At 51.5% G+C, this 16,435-nt stretch overlaps 1 protein-coding gene across 1 annotated transcript in view; it reads left to right on the top strand.

Annotated features, from left to right (window-relative positions):
* Window positions 1-15,855, top strand: part of GPR26 (G protein-coupled receptor 26) — a 29,094-nt gene extending 13,239 nt beyond the window's left edge. The window contains exon 3 of the mRNA XM_027529066.1: window positions 12,494-15,855. Within this exon, the coding sequence (XP_027384867.1) occupies window positions 12,494-12,725 (232 nt within the window). The 3' untranslated portion in view covers window positions 12,726-15,855. The remainder of the gene's footprint in view (window positions 1-12,493) is intronic.
* Window positions 15,856-16,435: the final 580 nt, after the last annotated feature.

Genomic DNA, 16,435 nt, shown 5'->3' with positions numbered 1-16,435 from the left:
GGCTGTCTGCAGATCTCTGGATGAGTCTGTCCTGAGCAGAGCAGATCCATCAGTTCTACCTTCTAGAACTACCCACGAGACCTCAGCCCTCCTGACAGTCTGTGTTGTGAGTGGGGGTGTCCTGTGCATCGTGAGATGTTGGCAGCCCCTCTGTCATCTACCACTGCCCACCAGCAGCACCTCTTCCCTCCTGCTCCCCACTTTTGACAACTAGAAACGTCTCCAGACACTGACAGATCTAGGCAACCTGGGGACCAGAAACACCCCTGGGTGGGAGCTCCTGGTGTAGGTCTGCCATATCTAGCCAGGACGTCAGAACTTGCAGAGATGTGGGTTTCTGTGGGACACGAAGCCCAGGCAGAAACACAGGAGAGTGGGTTTCAGTTGCTCTCCGAGGGTGGGCTGCAGAGTTTGTCAGCTTGGGCTCTGGAGTTCAAACTCCAGCTCCTCTACTTCCTGCTTGCTGCGTGACCTTGGGCCAGTGATATTGCCTCTCTGAGCTTCCAACCTGTCATCTATAAACCAGAAGTGAGCAGTGCCTGCCCCTTAGGGTTGTTGTAAGCGTTCAAGGGCTTCAAGCCTGGGGAGCGTGTGTGTCACGGGCTTGGTCTGGATGTGTCCACCCTCCCTTCTTTACATACCACACCAGCCACAGTGCCTGGCCTGGGACTGGCTGGCGTGTGAACTAAAGGGGCCTAGATAGAGCAGGGAGAGATGAATCAGGAAGGGAGGGCATGCGGATGCCCCTTCTCTTAGCTCCCACAGTAAAGGGGACTTGTAGGCTAATGAGGTGAACTTGAACCCTCAGAGGACAATAGGTAATTCAGCTCCAAATTTAAGCTATTGGATTTTTCCCTGGCTTAATCGCATTTCCCCACAAAATTTTCCTTTTTTCTGATTATAGCTTGCTTCCCTCTAATGGTGCCCAGAAAAAAAAACCGTTTCAGTGAAATTGACAGTCGGTTCACAACTCAATATGTTCTCTCCAAATGGACATGGTGCATTTGGACTTTAAAAAAACACTCATAAAACTGTTCATCTTTTTGGGGACAGATGGCAACTTACAGGGGAGGAAAAGAGATGCTTAGGAAACCTCTGCGAAACCCTCCCCACCCCCACTGCCACCACCCCATCCGGCCACTGCCTTGACTTTCCTGTGTGCACAAAGGAACCGTCCTAAACCAAGCTCAGAAAACATGCAAGGTCAGCTCAGTTGCGTCCGACTCTGTGACCCCATGGGCTGCAGCACACCAGGCTTCCCTGTGCATCACGAATTCCCAGAGTTTACTCAAACTCATCGAGTCGGTGATGCCATCCCACCATCTCATCCTCTGTCATCCCTTTCTCCTCCTGCCTTCAATCTTTCCCAGCATAAGGGTCTTTTCAAATGAGTCAGTTCTTCACATCAGGTGGAAAGGCTGAAAGTATTGGAGTTTCAGCTTCAGCATCAGTCCTTCCAATGAATATTCAGGACTGATTTCCTTTAGGATGGACTGGTTGGATCTCCTTGCAGTTCAAGGGACTCTCAACAGTCTTCTCCAACACCACAGTTCAAAAGCATCAATTCTTTGGCTCTCAGCTTTCTTTATAGTCCAACTCTCACATCTATACATGACTACTGGAAAAGCCAAAATATGCAAACATCCCGTCATTTCATTTTGCCACGCGTTTCCCCAGCACCTTCTCTGTGCAGAGCCAGAAGGACACCTGCAGGGGAGGCATGGCCTGGTGGGGCTCTGCAGGAGACCTCCTGTGAGCAGGGCACGACCCTGTAGATACGGCGCTCCCACGTGGATGGAGCGCCCTGACGGGGCATCTGATCGGCAAGTGTCTCAGACTTCCGAGGCATGACCGAGTAAAGTGGGCGTGGCTACACAGGGGGCAATCCCAGCAGAAGGGACAGCGGGGGCCAGGTCTAGATCCCCACAGGGGAGCCACCAGCCACGGGTCCCACTGAAATACTTGAATATGACTTGTCCAAATTGAGATGTGCCATAGGTATGACATGCATGCTGGGTTTCCAAGACTTAGCATGACTACACACACACATACATATTATATGTATATATATATATATGTACACACACACACACACACACACACACATATATATATATATAAGATTCCTGGTGGCTCAGCAGTCAAGAATCTGTCTGCAATGCAGGATACACAGGTTCTATCCCTGGGTCAGGAAGATCCCCTGGAGAAGGAAATGGCAGCCCACTTCAGTATTCTTGCCTGAAAAATCCCATGGACAGAAGAGCCTGGTGGGCTACAGTCCACAGGGTAGCCAGAGTCAGACACAACCAGCTACTAAACCACCAATATATGTATAGTTAAAACTTTTCATATCAATTCCATGGTGAAATGGTGCTATCTTGGATATATTGAATTACATAAGGTTTGAAGTTAACAGAACTTCACATGTTTCTTTTCACACCTGAGGCTCACCTTCTTCTTCTGTCGGACAGTGCTGGCCTCTAGCCAGAGACTCTGGGGTCCAGGCACACCCGTGTTCTTACTCCCAGCTCCCTCATCCCCTTTACCTCTAGATCGTTCTTTTCTGAGTAGGAACACCTTCGTTCCTGGGATGGTCCTTCTGGCCGAGCTGCCAGAGTGCTCAGAACGCCTCCTGCCCTGTCCAGCGCCCTGCTCAGCGCTGCTCATCTAGATGGGCAAGAATGAGCAGTGGCTGACTCAGTGGCTTCCTCTGAGGGTCAAGTGCATCGAGGCAGGGGTCCTCGAGGGTCTGAATGAGGGGACGTCAGGTCCCAGCACAGAGTAACAGTAGGGACTTTGTGGCCAGCAGATCCTTGTGGCTAATCCTCTTGAAATGACACCCATCTTGGAACCACCTTCCCCTGCCCACGCCCTACTCCCATGCCCCTTCCATGACTGAAGACAGAAGAGATTCCCACAAGGGGCCTAGCCTTTGTGATAGCAGGGGCCCCGGCACACCCCAGGGAGAGGGACACATGTGAACTTGCTCATCACATGCAGGGGACCTTCTGGGCTCCGGCTGTGTGCTGGGTAAGTCCAGGGTCACACCTGAGCTACCCTTCCCGTGCGGGGGCAGCAGAACTGCTAAAAGAGGTGAGGTGGGGTAGACCGGGGGTGGGGCAGAATTTGCTCTGACCCCCACCTCCAAGGAGCTGGACCCAAACTCTCCCATCGTACACTGAGTCAGGGCTGAGAACTGCACACTCATTGTGGGGAGAAGTCAGACTCTAGGAAGGAATGCATAAAATACCCATGCACGGCCTTCCTCGTAGTGTACCTCCCACCATCCCCAGGACCGGAATCAGGGCCGCTCATATTTTTGGTGGCAGTTGATTCTTCTGCTGTTCTTCCCAAGCTGGCTTCCGAGTGTGGACATAATCTCCCTGGTCTCAGAAGCGAAGTCAGGCTCTGCTCTGAAATGCAGCTGAGAATTTAACTTCTTGCAGATGATTCCCCGTGGAGAACCTAGAGCCATGGGTTATGGAAATGGTAGTTTCTCTAGCAGCCGCTCATCCAGGGAGAGTGAGCTGGTTTCAGGCCAGTTGGGATCCACTGCACGTGGCAAGCCAGCACAGTTGTTGAGATGGATTCTGAGGCCAATCCTGTGAATGACTCAGCCAGGGTTCCTGCCAGGGTCTGCCTGGAGCCAAAGCCCACCCATGGGTCCCCTTGCCCTGCATGGAGGCTTCTCCTTCCTCCCAGAGGATATAGGAAGACACTTGGTGCCGTGACCCACTCAGAACCACAAAGTGCAGCTTCTGCGATGATTAAGATCAAGTTGCTCGAGTGGTACTTAAACCCCTCATTGAGCCATCAATACAGACACTACTATTTCCGGTAACTCCACAAGGACAACCTCCGTCTAAGCAGCCTGCATTACTACTTCTCCCCCTCCGATCTTATTGGGGGAAGACATGTGCAAGCCTGTGGGTTGATGTTAGATCAGCCGTGGGAAGCGCTGGGAGCTAGCAGAATCAGAACATCAAGAAAGAGAAGGGGCTTGTGCTATGACATCTGCCCCCGATTTGAGCTGATCAGGAAGGTCCAGCTGGCGGGGGGCAGATCCCTTCTCCTTATCCACAGTCTGTTCACATCTGCCTGATAACTGTCTCAGATTGGGAAGCACCATTCTTGGGTTAAGAACCACTCAAGTCTTCAAATAAATTCTCAGACTTCCCTTATTGGAGGATGTGGGGTCTCTATAACCATGCATGTGTGCTAAGTCGCTTCAGTTGTGTCTGACTCTTTGTGACACTATAGATTGTAGCCCTCCAGGCTCCTTTGTCCATGGGACTCTCCAGGCAAGAATACTGGAGTGGGTTCCATCTCCTATTCCAGGGGATCTTCTCGATCCAGTTATCGAACCCTCGTCTATTATGTCTCCTGCATTGACAGGCAGTTTCCTTACCATTAACGTCACCTGGGAAGGCCCTTTATAACCATACCTATCACTTACTCATGAGAAATGCTGGGCTGGAAGAAGCACAAGCTGGAATCAAGATTGCCAGGAGAAATATCAATAACCTCAGAAATGCAGATGACACCACCCTTATGGCAGAAAGTGAAGAGGAACTAAAAAGCCTCTTGATGAAAGTGAAAGAGGAGAGTGAAAAAGTTGGCTTAAAGCTCAACATTCAGAAAACGAAGATCATGGCATCTGGTCCCATCACTTCATGGGAAATAGATGGGGAAACAGTGGAAACAGTGTCAAACTTTATTTTTGGGGGCTCCAAAATCATGACAGATGGTGATTGCAGCCATGAAATTAAAAGACGCTTACTCCTTGGAAGGAAAGTTATGACCAACCTAGGTAGCATATTGAAAAGCACAGACATTACTTTGCCAACAAAGGTCTATCTAGTCAAGGCTTTGAGTTTTCCAGTGGTCATATATGGATGTGAGAGTTGGACTGTGAAGAAAGCTGAGTGCCAAAGAATTGATGCTTTTGAACTGTGCTGTTGGAGAAGACTCTTGAGAGTCCCATGGGCTGCAAGGAGATCCAACCAGTCCATTCTAAAGGAGAATAGTCCTGGGTGTTCTTTGGAAGGAATGATGCTAAAGCTGAAACTCCAGTACTTTGGCCACCTCATGTGAGGAGTTGACTCATTGGAAAAGACTCTGATGCTGGGAGGGATTGGGGGCAGGAGGAGAAGGGGACGACAGAGGATGAGATGGCTGGATGGCATCACTGACTTGATGGACATGAGTCTGAGTAAACTCCGAGAGGTGGTGATGGACAGGGAAGCCTGGCATGCTGCGATTCATGGGGTTGCAAAGAGTTGGACACGACTGAGTGACTGAACTGAGTTGAACTGACTGATGACTTATTCAACACCTATAATGTAGCCAGGATATACCAATACCTACCCTGTACAGCTCTCCTTCAAGGTGAGTGCTAGAATCTCCATTTACTGAGGATCAACAAGGTGAGATGAGTGGCCCATGGCCATAGCAGTAGCAACTGGCAGATCCAAGGGTTCAAGGCCAGTACCAAGCCTGTTGGCAAAAATTTAGCCCTGTGACCATGTTACATCTCCAAAGCCTGTGGACCAGGTGCTGAAAATATAGAAATGTTTGTCCACAGGCTTTTGATCCAACTTCTAGGCCCAGGCATCTTGGCATGAACCTAAACATCCAGACTCCTGTGGGTAAACGCCAGGCCGGTGAGTGAGTCCTTTCACTAGAAGCAGCAGTGTTTGCATGGAGTCACCTCTGACCTCCCACCAGACTGACAGCAGCTTGTGCAGACCTGGAGTCGGGCCCAGAGGTCATTACTACTGGCAGCTGGAGTCCTCAGCAGATTTAGGTGGCCCGGCGCTGACCGTGCATCTTTACCTCTCAGATTCCCATGTTGCACCAACCAACCAAAAAGCCCCTTGCACCTGGATTTTGGGGCATGTCAGATGACAGAGGAACGCACTGGAAACCTCCACCCTCACTCTTTTTATTTGTTTGGCTGCGTTGGGTCCTAGTTGTGGCACACGGGATCTTCTGTTGCAGTGTATGGACTCTAGTTGCAATATGTAGGCTCAGTAGTTGGAGCACGCGGGCTTAGTTGCCCTGGCGTGGCATGGGATCTTAAGGCGTGGTGTGTGGGATCTTAGTTCCCTGGCCAGGGATCAAATCCATGTCCCCTGCATTGGAAGGCAGATTCTTAACCACTGGACCACCAGGGAAGTCCCCCCACCCTCACTCTTAATAAGGGTCACTGCCTTCTATTCACACACTTACACCAAAAGCCCCAGTGGGCCAAGTCTGGCTTTTTGCAGAGTGTGTGAGCAGGGTGTGAGGATCTGCAACAGATTCTCATCCAGAAACTCGAATTACACTTTTCGGAATTAAAATGCACTTTTTAGAAGCATTTGTAAGGCTATTGTCTCCCCAGCGATATATGCTTACAAGTAATTACGATTATCTCAGATCATCGGAGTGGGGCCTCGAGGCCTTTGTGGATCCGACAGCAGCATTATTGTGGCTTTTCAGAGTCATGGAATTATGACAGCAGAGGGCTTTAATATGCCCAGTGTTAATATTCTATTAATCAAAGGCCTTTTCCCTGCTAGTGGCTCATGAACATTTAAAGCTCAGCTTGTTGTTTAGTTGTGTCCAGCTCTTTTGCGACCCCATAGAACATACCCCATCAGGCTGGCTCCTCTGTTCATGGGATTTCCCAGTTAAGAGTACTGGAGTGGGTTGCCATTTCCTTCTCCAGGGGATCTTCCTGACCCAGGGATTGGATCTCCTGGATTGCAGGCAGATTCGTTACCAGCTGAGCCACCAGGGAAGCCCAGCTTGTTACTTATGTATCTTCAAACACACAGACCAGATTCTCCAGAAGTCTTGAGAAGACACCAGGCTTGCTTCCCAAAGGATGTTCTGTGGCCCGTGTTGCACTTGGTGCACGGCATGTGTGTGTGTGTGTGTGTGCATGTGTGAATGTGTGTGTGAGTGCGTGTGTGAGTGTGTGAGTGTGTGTGTGAGTGGGGGAGAGATGATATCATGGAAGTGTGAAGATGGGGCACCAATTTACCACTTTAAATTCAAGGGTTGAAAGTGAAGGCCTTTTCTAACCTAGAACTGACTCAAGGAGCTGGGAGGTGCCGCCTGGCACCCACAGTCCAGGTTCAAATCCACCCCCCACGCCCAGGCCACGTGGCCTCAGCCTGTCACTCTGCCTCAGGTCCTGCCCTGTCGTGTGAAGGGCAAGGGACGCTGCCAGGGGGACTTGAGACCCTGTTTGTGAAAGTGGCTGTCAAAGCCCCGAGCCTCTGAGGACCCAGAAGAGAAGCTGGGTCTGGGATTACTGGTGTTACCGGTCTTCTTCTCTCCCCCAGAATTTAGTTACTTTGCAGATTCCAGTCATCGAGCAGAGCTGAGACACTGGTTTCTCCGGGAGGAGGGAGGTTGGAGACTGCCCAGGAGTCCTGGCAAGGGTATCTCCATCCTCCTCCCGGGACCAGGGTGGCCAGGCTGCCAGGTGGGGTCTGAGAGCCCTGTGGGTGAAGGCCGAGGGGGCGGCTTCCCAACTGTCAGCCCTCTGCTGTGACAGCCAGCACAGAGACCTCTCTGGGACCCAGACCAGAGGGCCTTGTGCCCAGAGAGGGGAGATGCTCCCTGGAGGGGTCCCCCGGAACAAATACAGAGCAAAGGGGATCCAGAGGTGGGGACAGGCAGGTAGGTCAGGGCCACAGGTGTCTGCTCTGGGTCACCTTGAGTCAGGTAAACACCCATCTCCACACTCAGCTTCCGACTTGGCAGCAGCAACATCCTGCAGCATCTCACACCTCCCACCCCAGCCAGGCTGTGCCCCGGGACCCCCAGGGGCTCACTGCCATCTCTGAGCCACCCGAGATGCTCAGGAAAGCGGACTCCTGACCTCCCCTCCCCCTCAGTCCCCAGCCTGACCAGCCGCCCAGCTGTTGCGCTCTCGGCCCAGGGGCTCCTCGGGGGAGCTGTGTCAAGGTTGTCCAGGACAGGCTGGACATTCTAAGCACAGAAGTGTAAATGTTTCCCCGGCACACTGCCCGATGGCAGAGGTTTCTTGGGCACATGCCTCAGGCGGGACCTGGAAAGTCACCTTGGTGCTTACTGGACAGTGGGGGCAGGGGGCAGGGAGCCTTGCTTTGTAGGGAAAACACCCTTCTCCCTGGAGGGGAAGGGCCAGTGCCCTGCTCTGGGGGCTGTTGACCTCTGCTGACCCCAATGTCGACCCTCGGTGCCCACGGGCTCCAGGAGCTCCAAAGGGTTTGGTGCCATGTTGGTGTTATGACCAGGGGCCCATGAACAACCAGATCCTGCCTAACACCCTCTGCACAGCCACAGGCTCCTCAGTGACGTGGGTCTGTTTCCCAGCCCTGCCGCTGTAGCTAGCTGCCACTCACTGAGCGACTTCAACAGTAGAACTGTGCAGCTTCAGTTAGAGGCCGGAAGTTCAGGATCAAGATGTCAACCGGGTGGGTCCTTCTGAAGCTGCCAGGGTGCTCTTCCAGGCCTCCCCACTGCCCCCCTAGAGTTTCTGATGATTTACGTGCCATCTTTAGTGTCGCTTGGCTTCATAAGCATCACCCCGTCTCTGCCTTCATCTTGCAGCATTCTCTCTGCGTGCATCTGTGCCCAGACTCCCCACTTTTGTAAGGACACGGTCATCACATGGGCTTAGGGGCCCACCTTCTCCAGCAACTGATTACACCTGCAACAGGCCTGGTTCCAAATAAGGTTCCACTCTGAGGTGTTGATTGGAGAAGGAAATGGCAACCCACCCCAGTATTCTTGCCTAGAGAATCCTGTGGATAGAGAAGCCTGGTGGGCTGCCCTCTATGGGATCACACAGAGTCGGACGCAACTGAAGTGACTTAGCATGCATTGGAGAAGGAAATGGGAACCCACTCCAGTGTTCTTGCCTGGAGAATCCCAGGGACGGAGGAGCCTGGTGGGCTGCCGTCTATGGGGTCTCACAGAATCGGACATGACTGAAGTGACTTAGCAGCAGCAGCAGCAGCTGAGGTGTTAAGAGTTAGGACTTCAGCCTATGAATTTGGGGAGACATAGTTCAACCTACAACAGGGGGCTAGGGTGAAAGGAAACCAAGTCCCCCTTAATTAACTAACACCTGAGCCAATAACCCCTAAACTCAGGGCTCTTGGGCCAGACCTGCGGGCAGGGGCAGGAGAGCGGAGCTCAGTAATCCATCATGTGCAGTAGCAGAGAGGAGAGGCAGAGCGTAGCAGGCCACATTGAGCACACGGTGACCCTGCTCACGAGGAAACTGTGACTGATCAGAATAATAATGTCCCTTTCCTGGAGGGGAGGGTGTTCGGAGGAGGTGGCTGGACCTGGCATGAGAAGACGGGCTGGAGCGTTCCCTTGCCCAAAGGTCATCTGGGGACCACGTGGCCATCCCCTGCCCAGATGTGAAATTAGAAAGAAGCAATTGTAGCAACACAGAAACCCCAGCCCATTCCCCTAAAGCAGTGGGGACTTGGAACTGTCAGAGCTGGAATAGAACAAAGCCAGCCACGGTGGGCACATGGCAGGGGGGGTCCCCACGCACAGGAAAACCAGAAAGCAGGTCAGCCAGCACATCTGGTCGCGGAAAGTCCTAGGTTCACCTTGCCCGGGGGCCCTGTGGGAGCAGTGCCCAGGCCCAGGCTGATCTGAAGCATCTCTTTGCCTGGAGGCCTTGGGAAGGCCAGATGCTGGCTTTTCGGAATAGAAGTCCTGTGCACTGTGGACCGGGGGTGACCGAAGTGCTGGGTGGCACATAGCAACTTCACAGAAAGGGAGTTCTCAGGGCCGGGAGGGACCCCAGAATTCACCCTGTCCAATCGGCAATGCGGAGATTTGAATCCCAGCGTGGCACCCAAGCAAGACGTGGGTCGTAGTTAGATGCAACTGGGCTTCCCATTGAGGAGATGCTGGCTCGCTGCACAGTCCCTCTGAGCCTTGATTTCCTCATCTGTAAAGTGGGATGAATGACACCCATTCTGCAGAGGGTAACCGTAAGATTAGAGAGTGTGCACATCTCATATTTGGCCCAAAGGAGATACGCAACTGGGAGTTGTTATTACTGAGCCAGGCATGTTCAGACTGGACATAAAATCTCTGAGAAGCAAATGCAATAGATTTTACCTCTTAATTATCTAAATGGTGAAATTTTAAATTGTCCTCAATAACTTTATTCTGTGAAATCTACAGAACCTGCAAATAATAATTTTGATCTTGCTGGATGGTTTGATGCTATTTGGCTCTTAATAAGTTCTCCTACTGCTGCTGCTGCTAAGTCGCTTCAGTCATGTCCGACTCTGTGCGAACCCATAGACATCAGCCCACCAGGCTCCCCTGTCCCTGGGACTCTCAGGCAAGAACACTGGAGTGGGTTGCCATTTCCTTCTCCAATGCATGAAGGTGAAAAGTGAAAGTGAAGTCGCTCAGTCCTGTCCGACTCTGAGCGACCCCATGGACTTCAGCCTACCGGGCTCCTCCATCCCTGGCATTTTTCAGGCAAGAGTACTGGAGTGGGGTGCCATCGCCTTCTCCGAATAAGTTCTCCTAGGAGAGCTCAAATGCTCAGACTGAATTTATCTATATGGAGAAAACTAGACATTTTGGAAAAGCAACCGGGCATTGCATAGCAACAATACGTTGGCATTCAGCTATTTCATTGTTATTATTAGGTGTGAATTCTAGACTCAGGGGTTTTGGTTCCCTTATGCTCATCACTTCCCAACATAGATTTCTTAAAAGTACAGATTTCCCAAATGCCAACAGCTCCATTTTTCCCCATTCAGGCTTCCAAGGAGAAGAGCAGATCATTGGCCACATTTCCCCTCAGGATGGGAGGGCAAGGGCAGAAACAGGATGCCAGATAGAAGGGCCTTAGAATGGAGACATCAAGGATCTGTTCAAAAAGGGAATCATTGCAACAGGGAATCTCACCCCATCAGCGTCCTTCCTCCTCCTTCCCTTCTTGAGCTCGTCCTCATGACCTAAACCCAAAGAAGCCTTCAGGAAAATCACTCAAGTTGGCAACACAGGGTCAGCCCAAGCTCGGTGATTTCGGTACCTGGGTTCTCACCTGGGCAGCCCTCCATGCTGAAAGCCACCCTGCCTTCCATCCTGCTGACCCCTCCCTCACCCCACCTCCCAGGAAGGATACAGATGCCAGATTCCAGTCTGAGCACAGTTAGTGGATCCTCCTCCATCACGGACTTGCTGTGTGATGCTGGGCAAACTCTTTCCCTCTCTGGGCCTTGATTTCCTCATTTGACAGTGGGTGGGGAGAGGGTAATTTATTATTTCCAAGCTCCCTCCCAGTTCTGTGGCCTTTCGTACCTTCTATTAATGCTGGTTAATGTCCAAATATGGCCAAAGGTTCTGGACACATTTGGAAGAGAATTAATGTCCTGATTCAGAGGGAATTCCCTGGTGGCTCAGACAGTAAAGAACCTGCCTGAAATGTAGGAGACTTGAGTTTGACCCCTGGGTCTGGAAGACCCCCTGGAGAAGGGAATGGTTACCCCACTCCAGTATTCTTGCTTGGAGAATCCCATGAACAGACTCTGCAGGGCAGGCTACAGTCCATAAGGTCGAAAAGAGTCGGACACGACTGAGCAACTGACAATTTTACTTTCTTTCCATTTACATAGAGGAAGGCTGTCGCTCCCTCACAGCATGGCCTTAGCACTGTTGAATGGAGTTGTCGGATGGGTTTCAGAACCGAGCCCCTTTGACACAGAAGCCGCCTCTTCCCTCACCTCCTCCTAAAGAATGAGGTCACGTTAGGGCATCCCCTACTGCTGCTATTGCCAGGGGCCCCCAGATCCCAGCCCTGGGAAGAAGCCTTTCTCACCAGCAGATTCTTCCCTGCTGTGAGACATACTTTGAGCTTTGCCCAATATTTGGAAAATTGTTCTCAGCCCTTCCTCCCAGGCAACCTCCCTTGGAAGGCAGAGCTAGGATTTGGAGCAAAGAATCCCATCTCTTCTGGCTGCAGTGATCATAGAGATGATCTTATCCGACTTCTCACTTTTCATGTAAAACATCCAGGCCCCAGGAAGGGAAATGACTTGCCCAGGGTCACAGAGCAAGTCAGCAGCAGAGTCAGCGCCAGTGGCCAGGATGCAATGAAACCGAGTGCGTTTCTCAGATCACCTTGGGTTCCCGAATCAGACACACCTGAGTTCAAATCCTGCCTTTGCAGTTTACTGGCAAAGTCCCTAACGTCCTTGGATGTCGATTTCCTCACCTGTAAAATGGAGCTGTCATGACTCACGTGTAATATGTGTCACTAGCACAGTACCTGGCCTAAAGGAAGTGCCTGGTGGGCGGCCACCGCGTTAATGGTTGTTACTGCTGTTGTCATTGTCACTGGAGGAGGCAGCCTCAGAGACTCTGAAGCTCCGACAGGAAGCCGGGGTCAGGGGCTCAGACCGGAGCGCAGGCATCGCCCCGCTGTGCTCTCATAACCCGACATCCTCCCGGTCTCTGTCCACAGGCTGGTGGAGCTGTCCTCTGCAGTACCCATCAGCTCCCACTGGGGGGTGCTGTCCAAGTGCTTGGCCTACAGCAAGGCCGCGTCCGACCCCTTCGTGTACTCCTTACTGCGACACCAGTACCGCAAGAGCTGCAAAGAGATCCTGAACCGGGTCCTCCACCGGCGATCGCTCCGCTCCTCCGGCCTCACCGGGGACTCCCACAGCCAGAACATTCTGCCGGTCTCCGAGTGAAGGACGTTGCTCCGCTGGAGAGCTTGGAAGGAGGCGGCTGGTGAGAAGAAGGGGAGGGTGGGATCGGGGCGCCTGGGTGGACACCGCCAGCCACCACCACCTCCAAGCCTAGGGATGCTGGACCCCCGGCTCGGGGCGGCGTTGAAGCCTGGTTCCTGGTGCCTGCAGGGCAGACATTGAACTGCCCCTGTTTATCACCAAAGGATGACCAAGGCACGTGCTGTGTGCTCTGGCTTTTCTTTCTGAGAAGCTCCTTTGAGCTCTGAGACTCAGCAGAGACTCCCCAGGAATCACTCCCAGTGCGGTCATGATCAAGGACTCATAATGCTGGTGGCAGGTGGGGAAGCATGGTGTTCACCGGCTTATGCACCCCAGGACCATTGGGCTCCATGCTGAAAAGAAGCGGTGACCTCTGTGGGCCATCGGTCACCCCGGGAGCGAGGTTGGCAGTGGCCATTTGGGCCCAGGTCTGACATGGCCACATGCTGTGGTGGCTGCTGTAATCCAAATATCCTTCCGCTGGTACTAACTCGGTTGTGCTCAGCTGGGACCTCGGGCCCCCAAGCCCAAGGGGAAAATGTCTAACAGCTAGTGTTACCCAGCTGTGGCTGACAAGTTACATTAGACATAGTTCTACTGGATTCACCTTTTCTCTCTCTCCCCTCCCCCTTCCCCAAAGCTAACATGTGTGTGCGTGTGTAGACAACCTTAGCATGAAAATGGTTTTCAATAGGCAGGTACTACATGCAATGATGTTCTTTGAAGTCTGACCCAAAGTCACCTTCTTCTGATTCACATGTCATAACTATTGGAGCCAAGGAGAGGGCAGAGGAACGTGCCTGGCAGGTCCCCAAACCTCAGTCTGTGACTTGAACTCGAAGGAAGCGTTTCACCTTGTCTCACGTGTCTTGTCGGGCATGTTCTTTGAGATGATTGGAGAAGAAAAGGCCTGAGCAGGTTTTTAGCCTGATTTTAAAGCACCTGGTTCCATCATCCCTAGGGTTCAATATCTTAGTTTCTGTAAGTCATGAACAGACAGTCGAGGCTTCCCAAGGTGATCCAGAAAGTGCTCTGGGCCCATGATGGGACAGTGAATTTTTACCGAAAACCATAACTCAGAAAACTATGCCAATCCACTAGCAGCCGCCATCTTGTTCTCATCAAAACAAGGCGAGTGGGCCAGGCTCTGCCTGTTTGCCTTTTTACCATTTCGAGTGACGTGTGCATGCTGAGAGCAGTTATTTTTCCATCCTTCACTCTAACAAGTGACTCCTCCAGGGTGGAAAGATGGGAGCAAAAGGCTCAGAGGGCTCATTCTCCCCTTCCTTTTCTGGGCACAGCCTGACTTTGGAGATGTAGAAGGGAGGACCCTGTTCCACAGGGACCAGCCAGGAGGAACCTGATGCTTTTCACTGCTGAGTGGCCCCAGTATCAAAAAATAGCCAAGTGTGTGCATGTTTGAAAAGATGGTGTCTTACTAACCGTAGCTCCTCATTTAGAAAACAAGTCACTGAGCCTGGCCTACTCTTGTCTCGATTCTAAGTTTCCATGGAGACCGATGTAGCCTTGGAAGCCTTGACGCCTCCCCATCGCAGCTGGAGGTATGCTCACACCTGCTTAGAGGAGCCAGTGGCACACAGCCCTTCCCAATTCCGTGTTCTGGGACATCACCTTGGTAGCTTGAAATCAGCCACAATGGGCATATTTATACCGTGAAAGTCAGCAAAGGCTACAAACCAGGCCCTTTTCTCCACTGAAAACTCATTGCTAAGCAACTCCCAGTACATCACTGCCCATACGGGACTTTGTGTGCTCCCGAAACAAAATTGCTCTGGTTCAGAGCACTTTTGGCCCCTCAGGTTTCAATCACAACAGGTATTCACTTTTGTTGCGCTTTCCTAGCATCAAGCAGCTGTTCCCCCTTCGCTGTCCCAACCCCCAAAGCATCAGTGAGGTTGAAGACAGGCAAAGAGCCAGGAAAATGTGCATCATTGAATCCGACCGTCTCTCTTTCACACAAATGCTCTTTGGGCAGCGAAGGAGTGGTGACCCGGTGGCTGAGGTCAATAGTCAGATTCAAACAGTCAAATAAGTTTTCATCAACATCAGGTTGGAGGAATAACTGTCAACTCCTCTTCCTGCTTGCTCTGTGCAGGCAACAAATTATACTCCCAGAAGCAACTTGATCCCTTCCACCTCTTCTTTAGCTAAAAAGCAAGATCTGTCACCTATAATGCCACACATGTTGAGAAGAGGCATTTCGTAATTTATACTAAACCGTAGGACTGCCAACAAACCAACAGAACCAGTTGTATTAGCATCATGGTGACAGTCCCCCAAAGATGCCAGCTGATTGGGTACTTCCATTATTATTAGGACACAGGTATCAAAACCCAAGGAGAAGTGAGAAGAAGATCACTTCATTAGTGATCAACATCCACCAACTCTGCTAGGATTACCTTGAGATAAATGTTTATATTCATCTGTATACAGTCTATAAAATTTCCCCAGCTTCATTATTCCCAAGAGAATTATCTACCTCGTTTGGTAATTTATCAAGTGTCACATGGATTTCTCAGGTAAAACTTAGGAAGGTCCAGATCAGCATCTCTGTGAAGGGCCTGGGATGACTTCCTTGACAGCAGCCCAGCGGAAGGCTTGATGTTGAAGGCCTGAGCTCTGGTGGACAGCTGGGCTGAGTGTGAAAGCGTTTCAAGAAGCTGGAGAACAGAGCCTAGAATGGAGAGGATCTCAAATCCTAAACCCACATACAGGGCTCAGTTCCTAGCCCAGCGTGCTCTGAACTTATAGGTTTAAACTCCACCACAATGTCTTTCTCAGTCACTTTGCAACTCCAACTTTTCTTTGTGCTGCTTCTTGAAGGAGGGGATTTCCAAGCCCTGGGACCCACGGTGGGTGAGGGTCATGGCTTTTGGGGTTTGTGTGTCTCATGGTCACCCAAAGATGTTTCCCTGACAGCCTGCCTGTTTTTCCAGAGAAGTCACGGCAGCAGGGGAGGAGGGGAAGTTGCCTTGACTCTTCTCCCACCGACTGTACCTTCCTTCTAGGACTCAGCTCAGCCTTCTGTCACCGTGAGCAATAAACCTCTGTCCTCATGTTTGTGAAATTAGTTTCCTTTCTCATGATGCCTTTCTTTCTGAGAGAGGATGGAAAGATCAGGCCACGTCCAGGTCCTGGTTGCGCTCCTTTTACATACTTCTGTGCCCATGGATGATGTCTTTGCAGGACTGTACTGTGACCCTGTGGGGGTGGAGTGGACCATGGGCTGTGCATATTTAGAATTTACTCCAATTCAGCATCCACTCATTTACCTATGATTTTAATGAAGATATTTTATCAGGTGCCAAAAATTCTTGCATGCGCTCGTGTCCTTTGGACCACAGGCACCAGGGGGAGGAGAGAGGTCCTGGATGTATTGGGGGCTCCTGCTACTTTCCTAAAAGATCCACAGCATCTGTAATGAAGTCCTCAACGAGCTAGCCTTACCTCTGGCCAGCTGCCTTTGCCCTGCTGGTGGAAGGAAGAGATGTAGGGACCTCAGTCTCGCTCCTGCCTCTCCAGTTGAGATGCAGCCACAAAGTCAAAGCCCTCCTTCCGCCTCCTTCCACACATACAGGTCAAAGGAGCAGGCCCTGGGCATTTCTGGGAACCAGCTATCTAGGAAAGAGGAATCCCCATGAGTGGAACTG

The sequence above is a fragment of the Bos indicus x Bos taurus genome, chromosome 26 (assembly GCF_003369695.1).
Source record: "Bos indicus x Bos taurus breed Angus x Brahman F1 hybrid chromosome 26, Bos_hybrid_MaternalHap_v2.0, whole genome shotgun sequence".
Taxonomy (NCBI): Eukaryota; Metazoa; Chordata; class Mammalia; order Artiodactyla; family Bovidae; genus Bos; species Bos indicus x Bos taurus.
This window is presented reverse-complemented; position numbering and strand designations above follow the sequence as displayed.